This window comes from Blennius ocellaris (assembly GCF_963422515.1).
Source record: "Blennius ocellaris genome assembly, chromosome: 13".
In the NCBI taxonomy this organism is placed as follows: domain Eukaryota; kingdom Metazoa; phylum Chordata; class Actinopteri; order Blenniiformes; family Blenniidae; genus Blennius; species Blennius ocellaris.
In genome coordinates, this window is record NC_137662.1 from 16,789,322 (window position 1) to 16,803,275 (window position 13,954).

General features: G+C 40.8%; 2 protein-coding genes across 2 annotated transcripts; one reads left to right on the top strand and one right to left on the bottom strand.

Annotated features, from left to right (window-relative positions):
- Positions 1–2,843: 2,843 nt before the first annotated feature.
- rgra (retinal G protein coupled receptor a) lies at positions 2,844–6,847 on the bottom strand (the record flags this gene model as incomplete). The annotated part of the gene is made up of 7 exons (XM_080507933.1): positions 6,766–6,847; positions 6,301–6,457; positions 5,695–5,816; positions 5,162–5,315; positions 4,919–5,036; positions 3,614–3,727; positions 2,844–2,987 (listed from the first exon to the last, which is right to left on the bottom strand). Exons 1-7 carry the CDS (start codon positions 6,842–6,844, stop codon positions 2,844–2,846), a joined length of 888 nt encoding a protein of 295 aa, XP_080364059.1. The 5' UTR covers positions 6,845–6,847.
- A 3,575-nt stretch (positions 6,848–10,422) lies between these two features.
- Positions 10,423–13,954, top strand: lrit1a (leucine-rich repeat, immunoglobulin-like and transmembrane domains 1a; the record flags this gene model as incomplete). Its single annotated transcript, XM_080507683.1, has 4 exons — positions 10,423–10,544; positions 11,012–11,472; positions 12,260–12,565; positions 12,888–13,954. 4 exons carry the CDS (start codon positions 10,423–10,425, stop codon positions 13,952–13,954), a joined length of 1,956 nt encoding a protein of 651 aa, XP_080363809.1.

A 13,954-nucleotide genomic window follows, 5' to 3' on the forward strand; every position in this document is an offset into this window, starting at 1 on the left:
TCTGAGTTGAGTTTATTTTTCAAGCTATGTCTTTAATAATTTTGTTTAAAATGTTGAAAAAACTGTTGGCAGTAGACGTCTGCACTTGTTTAGGAAGGGCAGTCAGAATAACTCTTGTAAAATAATTTTGTCAGGACTCATACATTTTATAGATCTTTATTTTTTCCTCTTTTTTTTCTTTTTCAGTTTTTCTTCTGCACATGATTGAATAAGCTTGAAAAAGCTGCAGACGAGACAGGGGTTTGCGTCAGCCCACTGCACATTTGCCATTCGTACGATAATTATGCAACAACCCACAGAACTGACATGCTGCCATCCATTAATCTGCTTAGAAATACCAACTGGGACCTTCTACTGTGTGTTAAAAACCTCAGGGTATTATCTGCATCATGCCGGTGATTGAATTCTTTACTGTAATTATACTGACACCCTCCGACAGAGCACTGACAGAAGGAAAAAACCAAAATATTATGTTATAATATCCAAATGCTGGATGATATAAAACAAGGCATCAAAGGCATAGACTTTGAATTAGTGAGTTTTTACTGTTTTAGTGAATGATGCATGAGATAAAAGGTAAGGTAATTTTAAGCTACTTACTATTAATACATTTTAAAAAACAATTTTACTTTGTAAATTACTTTTTGTAATGATTTGAATCTTCAACTTTCTAAAATGGACAAACAAAAATATTGATGTATACAAAGTACGGTTCCCTAAACATTCTCACAACAGTTGCAAGACGTCTTAATGAATCAGTGAAGTGCCTCAGAATTACTCTCATGCAGGTGTGGGAGAATTGTCTCATGTAAAAATATCTTTATTATTATTGCTGTTGGGATCCATAAAAAGCAAAACCTGTAACTCTTGTCCCGCTCCTTAGATGCTTTTAATTACAAAAATATCTGACAAGTGATCTGATATCCAACTGTTACTCTTATTGTTTTGCTCTAAAGCATTTTCAGTCTTATTCATCAGAAGTGTTTTTAGAATTCTGAATCTGTCATGATTTCTCCTCAAAGATAAAAGAATAAAATCATGCGAGGGGAACACCATTTGATTATTAATTAATTATTCAAATGGGCACCCTGTACCTTATCAAAAGCAAATTTGAAATAAAAAAACAAAGTTCAAACATATATTATTCTTTTATTGATCATACAGTAAATTGTTATTCTTTGTGACTTTGCAGGTCATAAACATCAATCAACACAAAACCCACTTCCGAAAAGAGAAGAATTGATGATACAATACTCTTTCTTATTACATTTGACATAATAAATAAAATAACTTAAGTTGCTAATACCAGAAATCAAGAGGTCTGAATCTAAAACTATTTAGCCATGGAAAGGGGAGGATGTGGATGCACTTGTTTGTGGTGTTCGGGATTTAAATCAGATTGTGAATCACATGTATACTGTGTAAAACAAGATAAAACATCCTGCATGACTAAAAAAATGCGCCCTTCACAAAGTCTGCATCAACTCTATCAGTGAAGTTATTAACCCAGAAACACACTCTTACTTGATGTCTGATGTCTGCCGTGTGGTCATAATGTTCCTGAATATAACCTATATGTCATGTTAAAAGAGTATAATACAAAGAGTGGAACACTTGGTTTTTGAAACCTACTGGAAGATTTGTGATTATATAATAACCAGCATGTCGTGTATTGTTTGAGTAGTTGGTCAGACAATACATTTTAAAGTAATGCTTATGAGGAATGTGTCAACAAGTATATTTGTGCTATAATATGCAAGTATGAATTAAATGATATGTCAGTTATACAATACATTTCTAAACCACTGCAGCCTGAGCTAATTACATTCTAGAGTCTAACTAGAAACTAGAAAACATTAATCTCAAGGTCATAATTACTATTTTATATGTTATCTGGATGAGGTCTTGCAGTCACAGAGTGGGCTTTTCTTTTTTTTTTTTCCATGCTGATCTTTAGACGAGAGGCATGTCCAGTTAATCTAATCTGCAGCTGCAGACTAATCTCTAACTTGACGTGGGGCCTGTGTATCGATGAATGGTCCTCTTGTTTGGAGGATTAATGCTGTTCGACCCTGGATGCAGAGGATCACCAACAACCTTTCTTGGTGTGATGTCACTCGCTTGCATGCACTTTCACAATTCAATCACAGGGGCAATAATCAATAAGGAATGCTTTCTTGGCTGCCCCTTAGGTCATACAGCTTAATCAATATATACCAGAGCCTGACTTCTTTAACTCGAAGATAAAGACAGGGACATTTTGAGGAAGAAAATGTTAAAGGAAGTGTTAAAGGAAGTATTGATTACATGACCACTTATTTTTATTGTGCTTCTTAATGATTAAAATATCTTGCTATAAGGATGTTTGAAGCAATTAGCTACAGTCTATATAATTTGATTTTCACCTCTGTACATTACTTGCTGTATTGTTGTAAAACATGAAACTAACAGATATATTTAGTGTGTGTTTGCTCCAAGCGATTCTCAACATGGATCCAACATAAAATCAATCATTTACTAGACCATTGACAAAATGAAAGTCCAAACTGTTCCTGTGTTTACTCCCTGGCATGGTGGACTAGCCTATCAGGCTGCTCTCAGTTTGCTTGGAATAATTAAATCATGTTCACTTTTTGGCAGCAGAACTGTTACCACTTTTTTCTTTTGAGGTACAGTTTCAGAATGTATTCAGCTATAACAATCCATGACAGATGTATGCACAGGGCAATGGTTACGACTGCTCAACACACAGGACATACTCATACACTGGAAAACAGAAACATCAAGGATACCTGTGAGAAACCACCAGGACAGTAAGTGTGGGTGATTATTGCATGCTCAGTTTATTTGGACTTATTCTCAATTTGAGGCACATCAATCTTTTCTCCGGTGAGGAACTGCCAGATGCCTCCCCTGTAGTTCTCATTTCCCAAAGCGTACAGGAAGGCGTTGAATGTGGGTGAAGTCTTGGCCAGGATAGGAGCCATCTGCAGAGAAAGGCCCCACAGGGACATCAGCAATTGAGAAATTCAAACTATTGCTGGCTTAAGTCTTCAGAAAGAAAGTCAACAGGGAGGAAAATTGGCCCTTTGTTTCTTCATACACCAAAGTCACATTGCACCAGAGCTTCAATGTTGGTAATTTATTATTTAAAGGAATGTTGGTCGACAGTATAAAAGCCTGTATTCACTGTAAAAGTTTGCTTTTAGCAACTTTCACTCATCTTTTTTAATTTGGTGCATTTGAGAAGCTTGTAAGATGGACTATTGCTAAAAATGTCAAGTAGTTGAAATACAAATGCTTTCAGAAATGTAATAGGTATTTCATGCTTGCATATCCTAAAGTTGTCTTTTCTCAACACCTTTATGTTTTCACAGCTCTGAAAGAAAGTACAGTTTTAGTTTCCTTGTTGGTGCCACAAAATCATGACGTTTGAATGAATCAACTGAAAACTACATCATTTTGCTTTGTGGCATTTCACAGCAGCCATTCACAAATTATTCCAAGCCAAGTATGTTTGTTCATTTGTTTCTGTTTGTGTGACTCCATGATATCAGACTTGCATTTATATAGGAGTATATTTTTGATCGCAGATTGTACTGCATGTACTTACCATCCTGAGCTTAGGTGAGACCAGGTTGGCATTCTCCACAGCAGCATAGAAAGCCAGGATGCCATAGGGTCCCCAGCAGAACAGCATGGTCTTAAGAGGAGTGTTGGCATTGAACTGAAGAGGGCAAAATATTGGCAAAAGTGAGGGGGAAAAGAAAAGTGAAAAATTGAGGGGAAAATAAAAACAATGAGCACAATTTATTATTTAACTGACTAGTGAAGGCAAGAAAAATGTCGCGTGTCATGGGGTTTTCTACTGGGAGGGAAGTCACATGCCTGGAATAATGTCTGGGACTAAAAGAATATCTGTGTTAAGGCTTCTTATGCGAAACTAGAAAACAGAAAAAAATGAGTCAAAGGGTGCAGATTGTTGTAATCCAAATGGTCAAAGGTCACATCATATTGCGATCCCAGATATAGAATAAACACTGAAGATCATCAACAAAGTTTTCAGACTTTTACAATAAAAAGTGTATGGTTAATAAATGAATTAGGCTGCATGGCTAAATGAACAAGAGCTAAATGTGATCAAAGAAACATCAACTGAAGCATTTCACTACTTGTTTTTTAATTTTTAAATTTTGTATTTGTTTTGCACCAGAATGAGACTGTGTGTCTACTATTATATAATTTTATTGTTGTGGAGGAGCGCTTAGTGTCTCTCCTCTGCATACTTTGTAATGAAAGTGTCTCCAACCAGCTCAGATGACTGTAAATAATAGGCTTATGCAACATAAAGCGGGGCCACCTGATTCAGCCCGTGCACAACTCAACGGTTGAACTTCACAGACACTCTGCTCTTTCCACTGCACACCAGAAACTGAAAACAACTAAAGCGCCCGGTCTTCCCCCTGTGGCAATGACCTACATATGTCAAAGCGTGCGTGCTCTTCATTCATAGTCGTCATTGTGTCTGTGAATGTGGGCCATGTGAGGCAGTGGTGCCTACGCTACGATCAGGAGAATCCTTTTGAATACTTTTCAGTGGGCAACTTCAAAGCAGAAACAGCCTTCACTGCTCTCTTCTGCACATTCATCAGGATTCATGATGAGCTGTAACTGCTCTGTTAACCGTGAATACCAGTTTTATGGATTCAGCGTGATGTCTGAAATCATGCACATTATGATCAAATCTGGGCTTGGATGACTGGAAGCAAAACTTAACCAAATGTCCGTGTGCACGTTGAATTTGGAGTCCATGTGTATGTCATTTCATTCGCAGAGTGTATAGATTTCCTCCTGAAGAAAATAACTAGCAATCCTGTGTCGCTGAAAATAGGGGAGAGTATATATTCACAGTACTTACCCTGGGGTTTCCAGTCTTTTTGAATTTCTGTGCAATGGACTGGTAAGAAGACATGACAACAAACACCTGCATGCCCATGTTGAATATGGACATTGGGATCAGGTAGGAGACGTAGTTTCTGTGGAGAAGAAGAATCCACACAAGGATTTAAAACAACTACAAAGTCAGTAATGAGGACAAGAGAACAGAAAGTAATTTCAGGAAATAATTTAATGGGGTAGGACAGAGAAGATGTGTGCATACCTGTCACCCTTGCTATAGTCCAGAGTGCAACAGGTCCTGAGGGGCTCGTAATCGTACTCCCCCCAGCCGATGAGGGGCATGGCAGACCAGAAGGCGGTGAAGAGCCAGACAAATATGGCCAGGGTGATGGCGCTGCTCCATTGCAGCTTAGTCCCTGACAAGAGCAAAATTCTTATAGCTAAAACAAACCCTGCTGTCAAAGGCCTTTTTAGCTGTTTATATCCTGCTGTCTAATAATGGCTGCAAATGATGGATGAAGTGAAGGTCATTTCCTCTTCCCATTGTATTCTCCTCATTGGGAGGACTAAAAATAGCAGTGGGATCTTATTTTACCACACAGTGTAACAAAAGAGAAAGGAGGGCTTTTATAAACACCTAAAGCCTCCCAGATGGTAGTTTCAACTCTGATGACATTGTCAAGTCAAAATGTCACCGTTTTCTCAACATGATCAAAACAATCGCTGACAAATATAAAGACAACAGATCACTTGCTGACCTTCTCAGGACAGGAACCGAAAAAAATGTCATCTTACTGGTGCAGTACTGGTGATATCTGTCCCAGGCGATGGCAGCTATGAAGTGGATGCTGGCAAGAGCTGTCATGAATCCCTGGAAACCATGAGTCTGGCATCCCTCCGAACCATAGGGCCAGTACCTGCAAACACAGAGAGTTTGCAATGTTAGATTTTGTAAGTATTTGTATGTAAACAGACCTTTATGTACATATTATATCCTTGATCCTACATAATAACATGATCCTACATGTATGAAGGTGTACAAATAGTAAGTAATTGTTTACATTGGTGTATATTTAAAACAACCTTATTAAAAAAAAAAAAAAAAAAAAAAAAAAGAGTAGGTTCTTTTTTTAATAGGTGGACAGAAAACCACAAACAGTAGCATCTCCCATCTCGTGAATACCTTCAAAAACCCGCCGCTTCTGCACTTGTGCTCATTAGCTGTGTATTGACCAGCACCCCTCCACTGAACAGCAGTGATGGAATTGATTATTGGTTATTCACCTTTCGGACAGGTGGTCCAATGCCATCAGCGGAATTATTCTGTCACTACGTTTGACTTGGCCATGTGCTGTCAGACCTCGGTGCGCGTTATGAAAGGTTGCTGGTTACATCACTCACCTCAGGAAGCTGGAGAAAGCGGCGACCGTGGCGTTCATGGAGATGCCAATATCAGCCATGGCTAAACTGAACACTAGGAAATTGCTGGGAGTCCTCAGCTCTCGCACTTTGAGGAAAGCAACGATTGTCACGGCGTTTAGAAAGAAGCCCAGCATACCTTTTGGCGGAACAAAAACAAAACAGCGCAATTAAAGCCTGCTGCAGATGCGTGCGCGAATCGGTGCGCGCGGCGCGGCTGGTTGCGGTGCATGTTATTGGCATCTCAACATAATGTAAATATATATACATATAGCGCATCGCTTTATGTAACTGTTAGTATCACTTGAATGCTATAGTGAAAATGAGAGATCATTTCTTCCCACATGCGCTATCAGAGACCGGGTGGCGACAGGTCCTGTCATAGGTTAATTCTATACGCCCTCGTAGTATTTGGCTCGAATCCAGGAGAAAAAGGAAAACACTCACCTTCCACCAGCAGGCAAGATCCCAGGGAAAACACATCAAACTCGGAGAAGCCCTCCGGTAAAGGGTACGACGACACCATCCTGAAGCCTATTTGACACAACCAAAGTGCAGTTGTCAGAGACTTTTCACTCCTCCGAGTCCGCTCGTTTACGATGTGCCTCAATGTGACTGGAGAGAGCCCGCTTTTAAAGGGGCATTTCACGTGAAAAGCATGCAGTTTATTATGTAAAGCCCCTCTCACTCTGTTGCCCCAATCCGCGCAGGAATGTCTTAATGAACATAACCGCACAAACCGTAACCCTTAATGCGCATTTGCCCACCGCAACAATAGAGTCCCTCAGTGAGTTACACAACAAAGCCTTTGTGTTTTGGTGTCCCGGCGAGGATGCAGCCGCGGATGATCTTGGAGGACGACACGACACGTCTGATGCAGCCCAGCGCACCGTGTCGCTTTAAGGAGACACAACAGGTGTCAACCAGGCTGCAGTCTCCTGCCAATCAAACACACTCATTTAATAAACCCTCCAACCAGATTATTTTTTCCCCCTCCACCAACGGTGACGATGATTACAGTTTCATTTTCACGCTTTTTATAGCTGCTGTTAGAGCTGCACATCCAGAGGCATCAGTGATAAAAAAAAAAAAAAAAAAAAAGACACGGCAAGGCACGTGATGGGTGTAGGACTTTTAATGCATGTTTACGTCTTTAGCCAGAGACCACACAATGTTTACTACACCCACCAATACTGCTCCTCCTTTGCACAGTCCATTGGAAAACGTGATGTATTTTCTGCCAGTTTCATTTTATTGCACTACTCCTGATTGATGACGCAAAAAGATTACTGTGAATACGCGACACAGTTAGTATTGTTGTTTTGTATCTTTATTAATCCTTTGTCCCATATGGCGGGACTCTGTGGCGCTGGGCATGGTTGGTGGGCATTTTATTTGTTTTGAGCTGAGAATCAAAGTTTTGGCAGACACACTGACCAGAAGAGATTAAAACTAAACTCTGCATCTGTCTGGGATGATCAAGGAAAATAAAACAAACCAACAAAAAAAAAGCAACGACAAAAACCCCGAAACTACACTTTTGGAAACTGCAGACACAACATGTGTCAGCAGAGTCTGGATTCAGTCTGCATGTGTGTGACGAGGACCAGGAGCCGGTGAACAATAAAAGTCTGTGTTCAACCACAGCTTAGTTTTAGTTGATCTACCAGTGTGTTAATTACATGAAATCTCTGCCATCATCCTCATCCTTTTAATGCAAACGTCATGTTTCAGCTGCGGCAGCATTTGCAGCTTTTCATGCCACAGGACTGCAGGAGAAACAAGCTGGACATTGTACAGCCAGTCTTTCTCAGACCGAGGATTATAAGATCAAGAATATTGTGAAATATAGGTGAAATGCGTGAAGTGCTTAATCATATGGAAATGAAAACGATCGTGATGGGATGTTTTTGAAACTTTAACACCATTCTCACTTTTAAATCACTAAATTTTGGCGCTTGTATGTCGCATTATCAATTGGGTGAAAACAAGTACAAATACCACTTTTTTCCATCGATGTTTTGTAGTGTCTACAATATTGATCAATATTTTATGTAAAGAGCCATATCCTTAGCTTTGTTGGTGCACTAATCCAAACTTCCGATACTTTGAAATGTCCTACTTTATCTGAACCCAGTGTGGTTACATGACACAACATACATAATCATTATGAGACTCCTGCACACTAAGAATGACAATGCACCTCCCAGAGAGTTCAGTCATCTGGTTCTTGCAACTTAAAAGGCTTTACTGGCTTCAACAAATGAGATTAACTGCTTGCCCTGTGGTATGGCATGTTTACATTTTTTAACATGGTTGCTCAACACCTTTTGATCCGGAGTGGAGGCAGCACCATTTTAAAAACAATATACCCTGTAAGACATGTGAGTGAAGGGGATTTAATTTCAAAAGGACAAAGACCAATACAATAACTTGGTTCGAAAAATGTGGTAAAATGGTAAACATGATGAGATTCGACAAAATAATTATCAGTAGGCTATACTCTATATGTTATAGTTCAATCACATTTTTTTCAATGTTTCTTTGCGGTGTACTTCAACCGCTGACTTTCCTTTGTATTTAAATAAAGGTCAGATGTAAAGCTGGTCCATGCTGCATTTCCTCATGTCATCAGGTACACAAGCACTATTGCTAACGTTCAGTGTGATGAAATGCAAGAGGGGAAACACAAGGGATAGTTGCCAATATAGTTGTACACTGTGTATTTACTGAGTTTAGGAAACAAACACTTTTCAGAAATTGGGTTATTTCACCAGCGTAGTACAGGATCACACGCAAATGTTGTTACTGATGTGATGGACAGAAGATGTAGCTTTCAATTATACTGATTTAACATGACTTTCAATTCAATTCAATTCAATTCAATTCAATTCAATTCAATTCAATTCAATTCAATTCAATTCAATTCAATTCAATTCAATTCAATTCAATTCAATTCAATTCAATTCAATTCAATTCAATTCAATTCAATTCAATTGTTTTATATACAACCAAAAACTAATAAAAGAAAAAAACACTATTCTACATGAGCAAGCTGCAGTGTTGGTGAAAAGATCCAACACTTTTTTTAACAGGAAGAAACATGCAGAACCAGATTCCCGTGGAGACTTTCTGATGTTCCAGTTGGAGTTGGGGGATAGAAAGATGGATTTTTCATCATTCAATTTATTCAGACAAACTTTGTTTGAAGTTCTGTGCTCAGATCTGATGGCTCTAAATATTGAAGAAGGAGAAGAACTTATATTTTCCGTGTTCAGAAATTCAATTGACTCCTGCTGAAACATCACTTAGAAACATTCCAACTCGTATCTATGCTGCCTTGCCACTATAAGTGCAATACCCATAACCTCTCTGTTTTTTCTGGGTTTGCACTGTATGTACATTGTCTTGTGTTGTTTTATTCTCATGTATCCTGTACTTTATGCTATTTGTATTTTGCAAGGACAATGAGTATCTATTTGTTAAGATATTTTTCTCTAACTCCCTCTTTGGGTACCAGCTACCAAATGCCTAATTTTTCTTTGTCTCTTGTCACCAGAAAGTACACAACAACTTCTGCTGATACTTCTTATTTGTGTGTAACATGTGAAATAAATAAATGGCAAAATAATAAAGATGGTACTGGCTTACAGAGGCCCCCAGGTGAGAGCCACAGACTGTGATATAGGGGCCACCTTGTGGTAAAACATAGTGCTGTCCACTTGCAGATTAACAGTCACGGCAGGGCTCAAATGAACATATTTGAGGGAAAGAAAAAAAAAACAGAGACATCACAGTGGATTATGACCATTTCGGAAGTGTTTTTCTGTGATAATAAATAGGGACGTCTCTGCGCAGCCTATCGGATTCCGGGATGCAATACGCATCCAAATGAAACGAACGCCAGTCCTTTCGCTAATCCTTGTCTATCCTTTTTATCTCGGGACTCATAGCAGTCTGATCACTATGGGACAGCGAAGCGGGGGGACAAAGCCATGCGGATGATATTTCTGTAAATGACAGAAAAAGGCAAGTCTGTTTGACTTTAGTGGGCGCGAACTAGGCGCATGTAGGCAGACCGCGTATGCGTAAAAGTGGGCCAACATGTTCCTCGTCCTGGTCCTGGGGCTCTACGTGGCCACAGGTGAACTCTTCTCCCCAGTGAGCTCCTGTCCTTCGCAATGCAGCTGTTTTTACCACAACCTGAGTGATGGATCAAAGGCCAGGTAAGTCCAAAATTATTTTGCATGCATGGAAAACACAATGGAAAATGTTTGCATTTGTGCGCACAGCGTCGCTTTAGACGGGCAATTTCTGCCTGCAGAGAGGACAGATGTTTGCACAGAGGTGAACACGTGTACAAAAGATAATTCAGGGAGTGCATGTCGGTCCAATTTTATTTAATGCAGGATTATCTCTCAAAGGCACTTTCAGCATTCCCATCTCCGCGTTTTATGTGTTTTGATGGGTTGGGGAATAAGTCTTTCTCTCGGAATTATTATCCAGAGGATTTTTTTTTTTTTTTTGGTTACTGCCAGTCAATTTACCACATATTTAGTGCTCATTAATTCCAAAGACTCTGGTCCAAAAAAAAGGTGTCAATTCTAAAACAATGTACGTCAGTATATTAACTGTATCAAAACTTCATTTTTGACGAGAGTATGAATTCCATTTTGCATGTGTCCATTTTTAGGAGTGTGATTTGCAATGATCCCGAGATATCTCTCGTGCCTGTCGGCTTCCCTGTTGACACCTCCAAGCTGCGGATTGAGAAGACGTCCATCCAACGGATACCAAGCGAAGCCTTCAACTACCTCTCCAGTCTTGAATTCCTGTGGATGTCTTTTAACACGCTGTCCGCCTTGAGCCCGGACAGTTTCCGGGGACTGTTCAACCTGGAAGAGCTTCGTCTGGACGGCAACGCCCTCACCGCCTTTCCCTGGGAATCTCTCTTGGATATGCCCAGTCTCAGACTTCTCGATTTGCACAACAACCAGCTCACCGCGCTGCCAGCGGAAGCAACCACCTACATCAGAAACCTCACCTACCTGGACCTGTCCAGCAACAGCCTGCTCACCCTGCCTACAGAGGTGCTGTCCACATGGCTGGCTGCAAAACCCACACAAGGGCCCGAGAGCTCCAAGATGATACTTGGTAAGACACGTTGTAACCCTGGCAACAAGCCTCCATCAAATAAGAAAAAAAGCGGTTTAGATTCCCCTTTTCTCAATATACTTAAAAAGAAATCAGTAGATTTGTTGCACAAAACAGACATATTCAGATGTAATAATAATAATAATAATAATAATAATAATAATAATAATAATAACAATAATATTCTTACATAGTCATTTAGACTCTGAATAAAAATACAATTAAAAGGACCTGTCATTATTGACTCAACTTACTATGGAATAATGTATGATTAAATTCATTTTTTATAGTCTATTAAGTATAGATATTTATGAAATAATTGTATAGTTGTAAACCAAACATTTCAATGTTTGAAAATCAATGTTTGCCATTGGCTGGCAATCAGTTAAAAAGTGGAACAAAAAAACCTAACTTCTGGAGATACAAATCCATCTTGTCTTTATAAATTCAAGTAATATTCTTGAAACAAATACTTACATGTTAATATAAAAAGCAACTAGAACTACGGCTGCTCATTTACAGGGCAGGTGCCTTTGTTATGAACAGAAGACTGAGATGACAGCAAAGTCTGACCTTGATCACTAGACCACTTCCACCACCATGACCATCATCATCACCATCATTGCCATGGTCATGGCCATGATGTAGTTTATGAATTAAATGTTAATCCTCTTACAGGATTAACATTCTAACATCCACACCAGCCATCTGCAGTCAGGTCTTTTACTCTGCACACAGCTGGATGCTTGTCTTCCTCCTGTGGTCTCACTTTTGCCCTTGCCCCCAGGTCTCCATGACAACCCCTGGGTGTGTGACTGTCGGCTCTATGACCTGGTCCAGTTCCAAAAGTCTCCCACTCTTTCAGTGGCATTCATTGACACGAGACTTCGATGTTCAGCTCCAGAGAGTGTATCGGGGGTCTTGTTCAGTGACGCAGAGCTGCGACGCTGTCAGCTCCCACGGATCCATACGGCCGTAGCACGGGTCCGTAGCGCTGTTGGAAACAATGTGCTGCTTCGCTGTGGGACCATCGGAGTTCCAATTCCAGACCTGACGTGGCGCAGGGCAGATGGACGAGCCCTCAATGGGACGGGTGAGTCAGCTCTTCTTGTGTCAAGACCTGTCACTGTGTCGTGCCTGAAATAAGATGATTGTGTCCGTACTGTAGTGCTGCTGTTAATTAAACAGAGAGCTATCAGTTGGGTTAGTAAGACTGTAAGTCTGACTGACAGCTGTGGCTGGTCCAGTGGGTTATGTAACACTCATGAGGGTGATCAATGCAATATTGTTTTCTGTCCTGTTTGGGGTTTTGGACTTTTCTTTTATTTATTTTTTGCCCAAAAGAGCATTTTGTAAAGTATGTCATGTTTGTATGTTGGAGTTTTCTCATGTTTCTCTCATCTCCGCCACCACAGTTCAGCAAGAAACATCAAAGGAGGGAATCACCTGGTCAATCCTCAGCGTTCCAGCTGTGTCTTATAAAGATTCAGGGAAATTCCTCTGTAAGGCTTCTAACTATGCAGGGAATGCTGAAGCTGTCATTTCCCTCGTCGTGTCCAACTCACCAAAATCAGACGGGAACCAAACAAACATCGACAAGAAGGCCAAAGTGAAGAAACCAAACCAAATGGGGAAAGCGGCCTATCAGGAGAAGCTGGTTGCCAGATATGTGGTTCCAACCTACAGCCCCACATCCTTGCCTGCCCTGGACCTCGGTCTTCTACCTGGTGTTGGTTCCGATCCTGAACTCGGCAGCTACAGCCTGGCTGACAGAGCCACTCCGGGGCCCGCCACATCCTCCAATCCAGATGCACTGCTGGATCTGGAGAAGACAAATCTAAGCAACCTGGCTGCCAACACATCATCATTACAGCAGGACCCCGACAGAGTGGTTCGCTCAGTGAAGGTGGTGGGAGACACAGACAATACAATTTCTCTAAACTGGAGGGCACCTAAAGCCAAGAACACAACCGCATTTAGTGTGCTGTATGCAGTGTTTGGGGAGAGGGACATGAGAAAGATCAATGTTGGTGCAGGGCAGAACCGTGTGACCATCGATGGGTTGGTGCCCAGGACCAAGTACATTGCCTGTGTGTGTGTGAGGGGCCTGATCCCCAAGAAGGAGCAGTGTGTCATATTTTCCACTGATGAAGCAGCTAGTGCAACTGGCACCCAGAAGCTCATTAATGTGATTGTGATCACAGTGGCCTGTATCATTGCAGTCCCGCTCACTGTCATTGTGTGCTGCGGGGCACTAAAGAGACGCATTCAAAAGTACTGTGGAAAGAAATCAAAGGACATCCAAGATTCGTATGTGACCTTTGAAACACTGTCGCCCGCCACGAAGGCCAAAGGGCTTGAGGGCGAATATTTAAACAGACTGAACCCAGAGGAGTCCAACAGGCTGCTGTCGGCCCGCTCCAGCCTGGACTCCGAGGCCACTGCCAAGATAGAGGGACAGCCTAATGAGTACTTCTGCTGA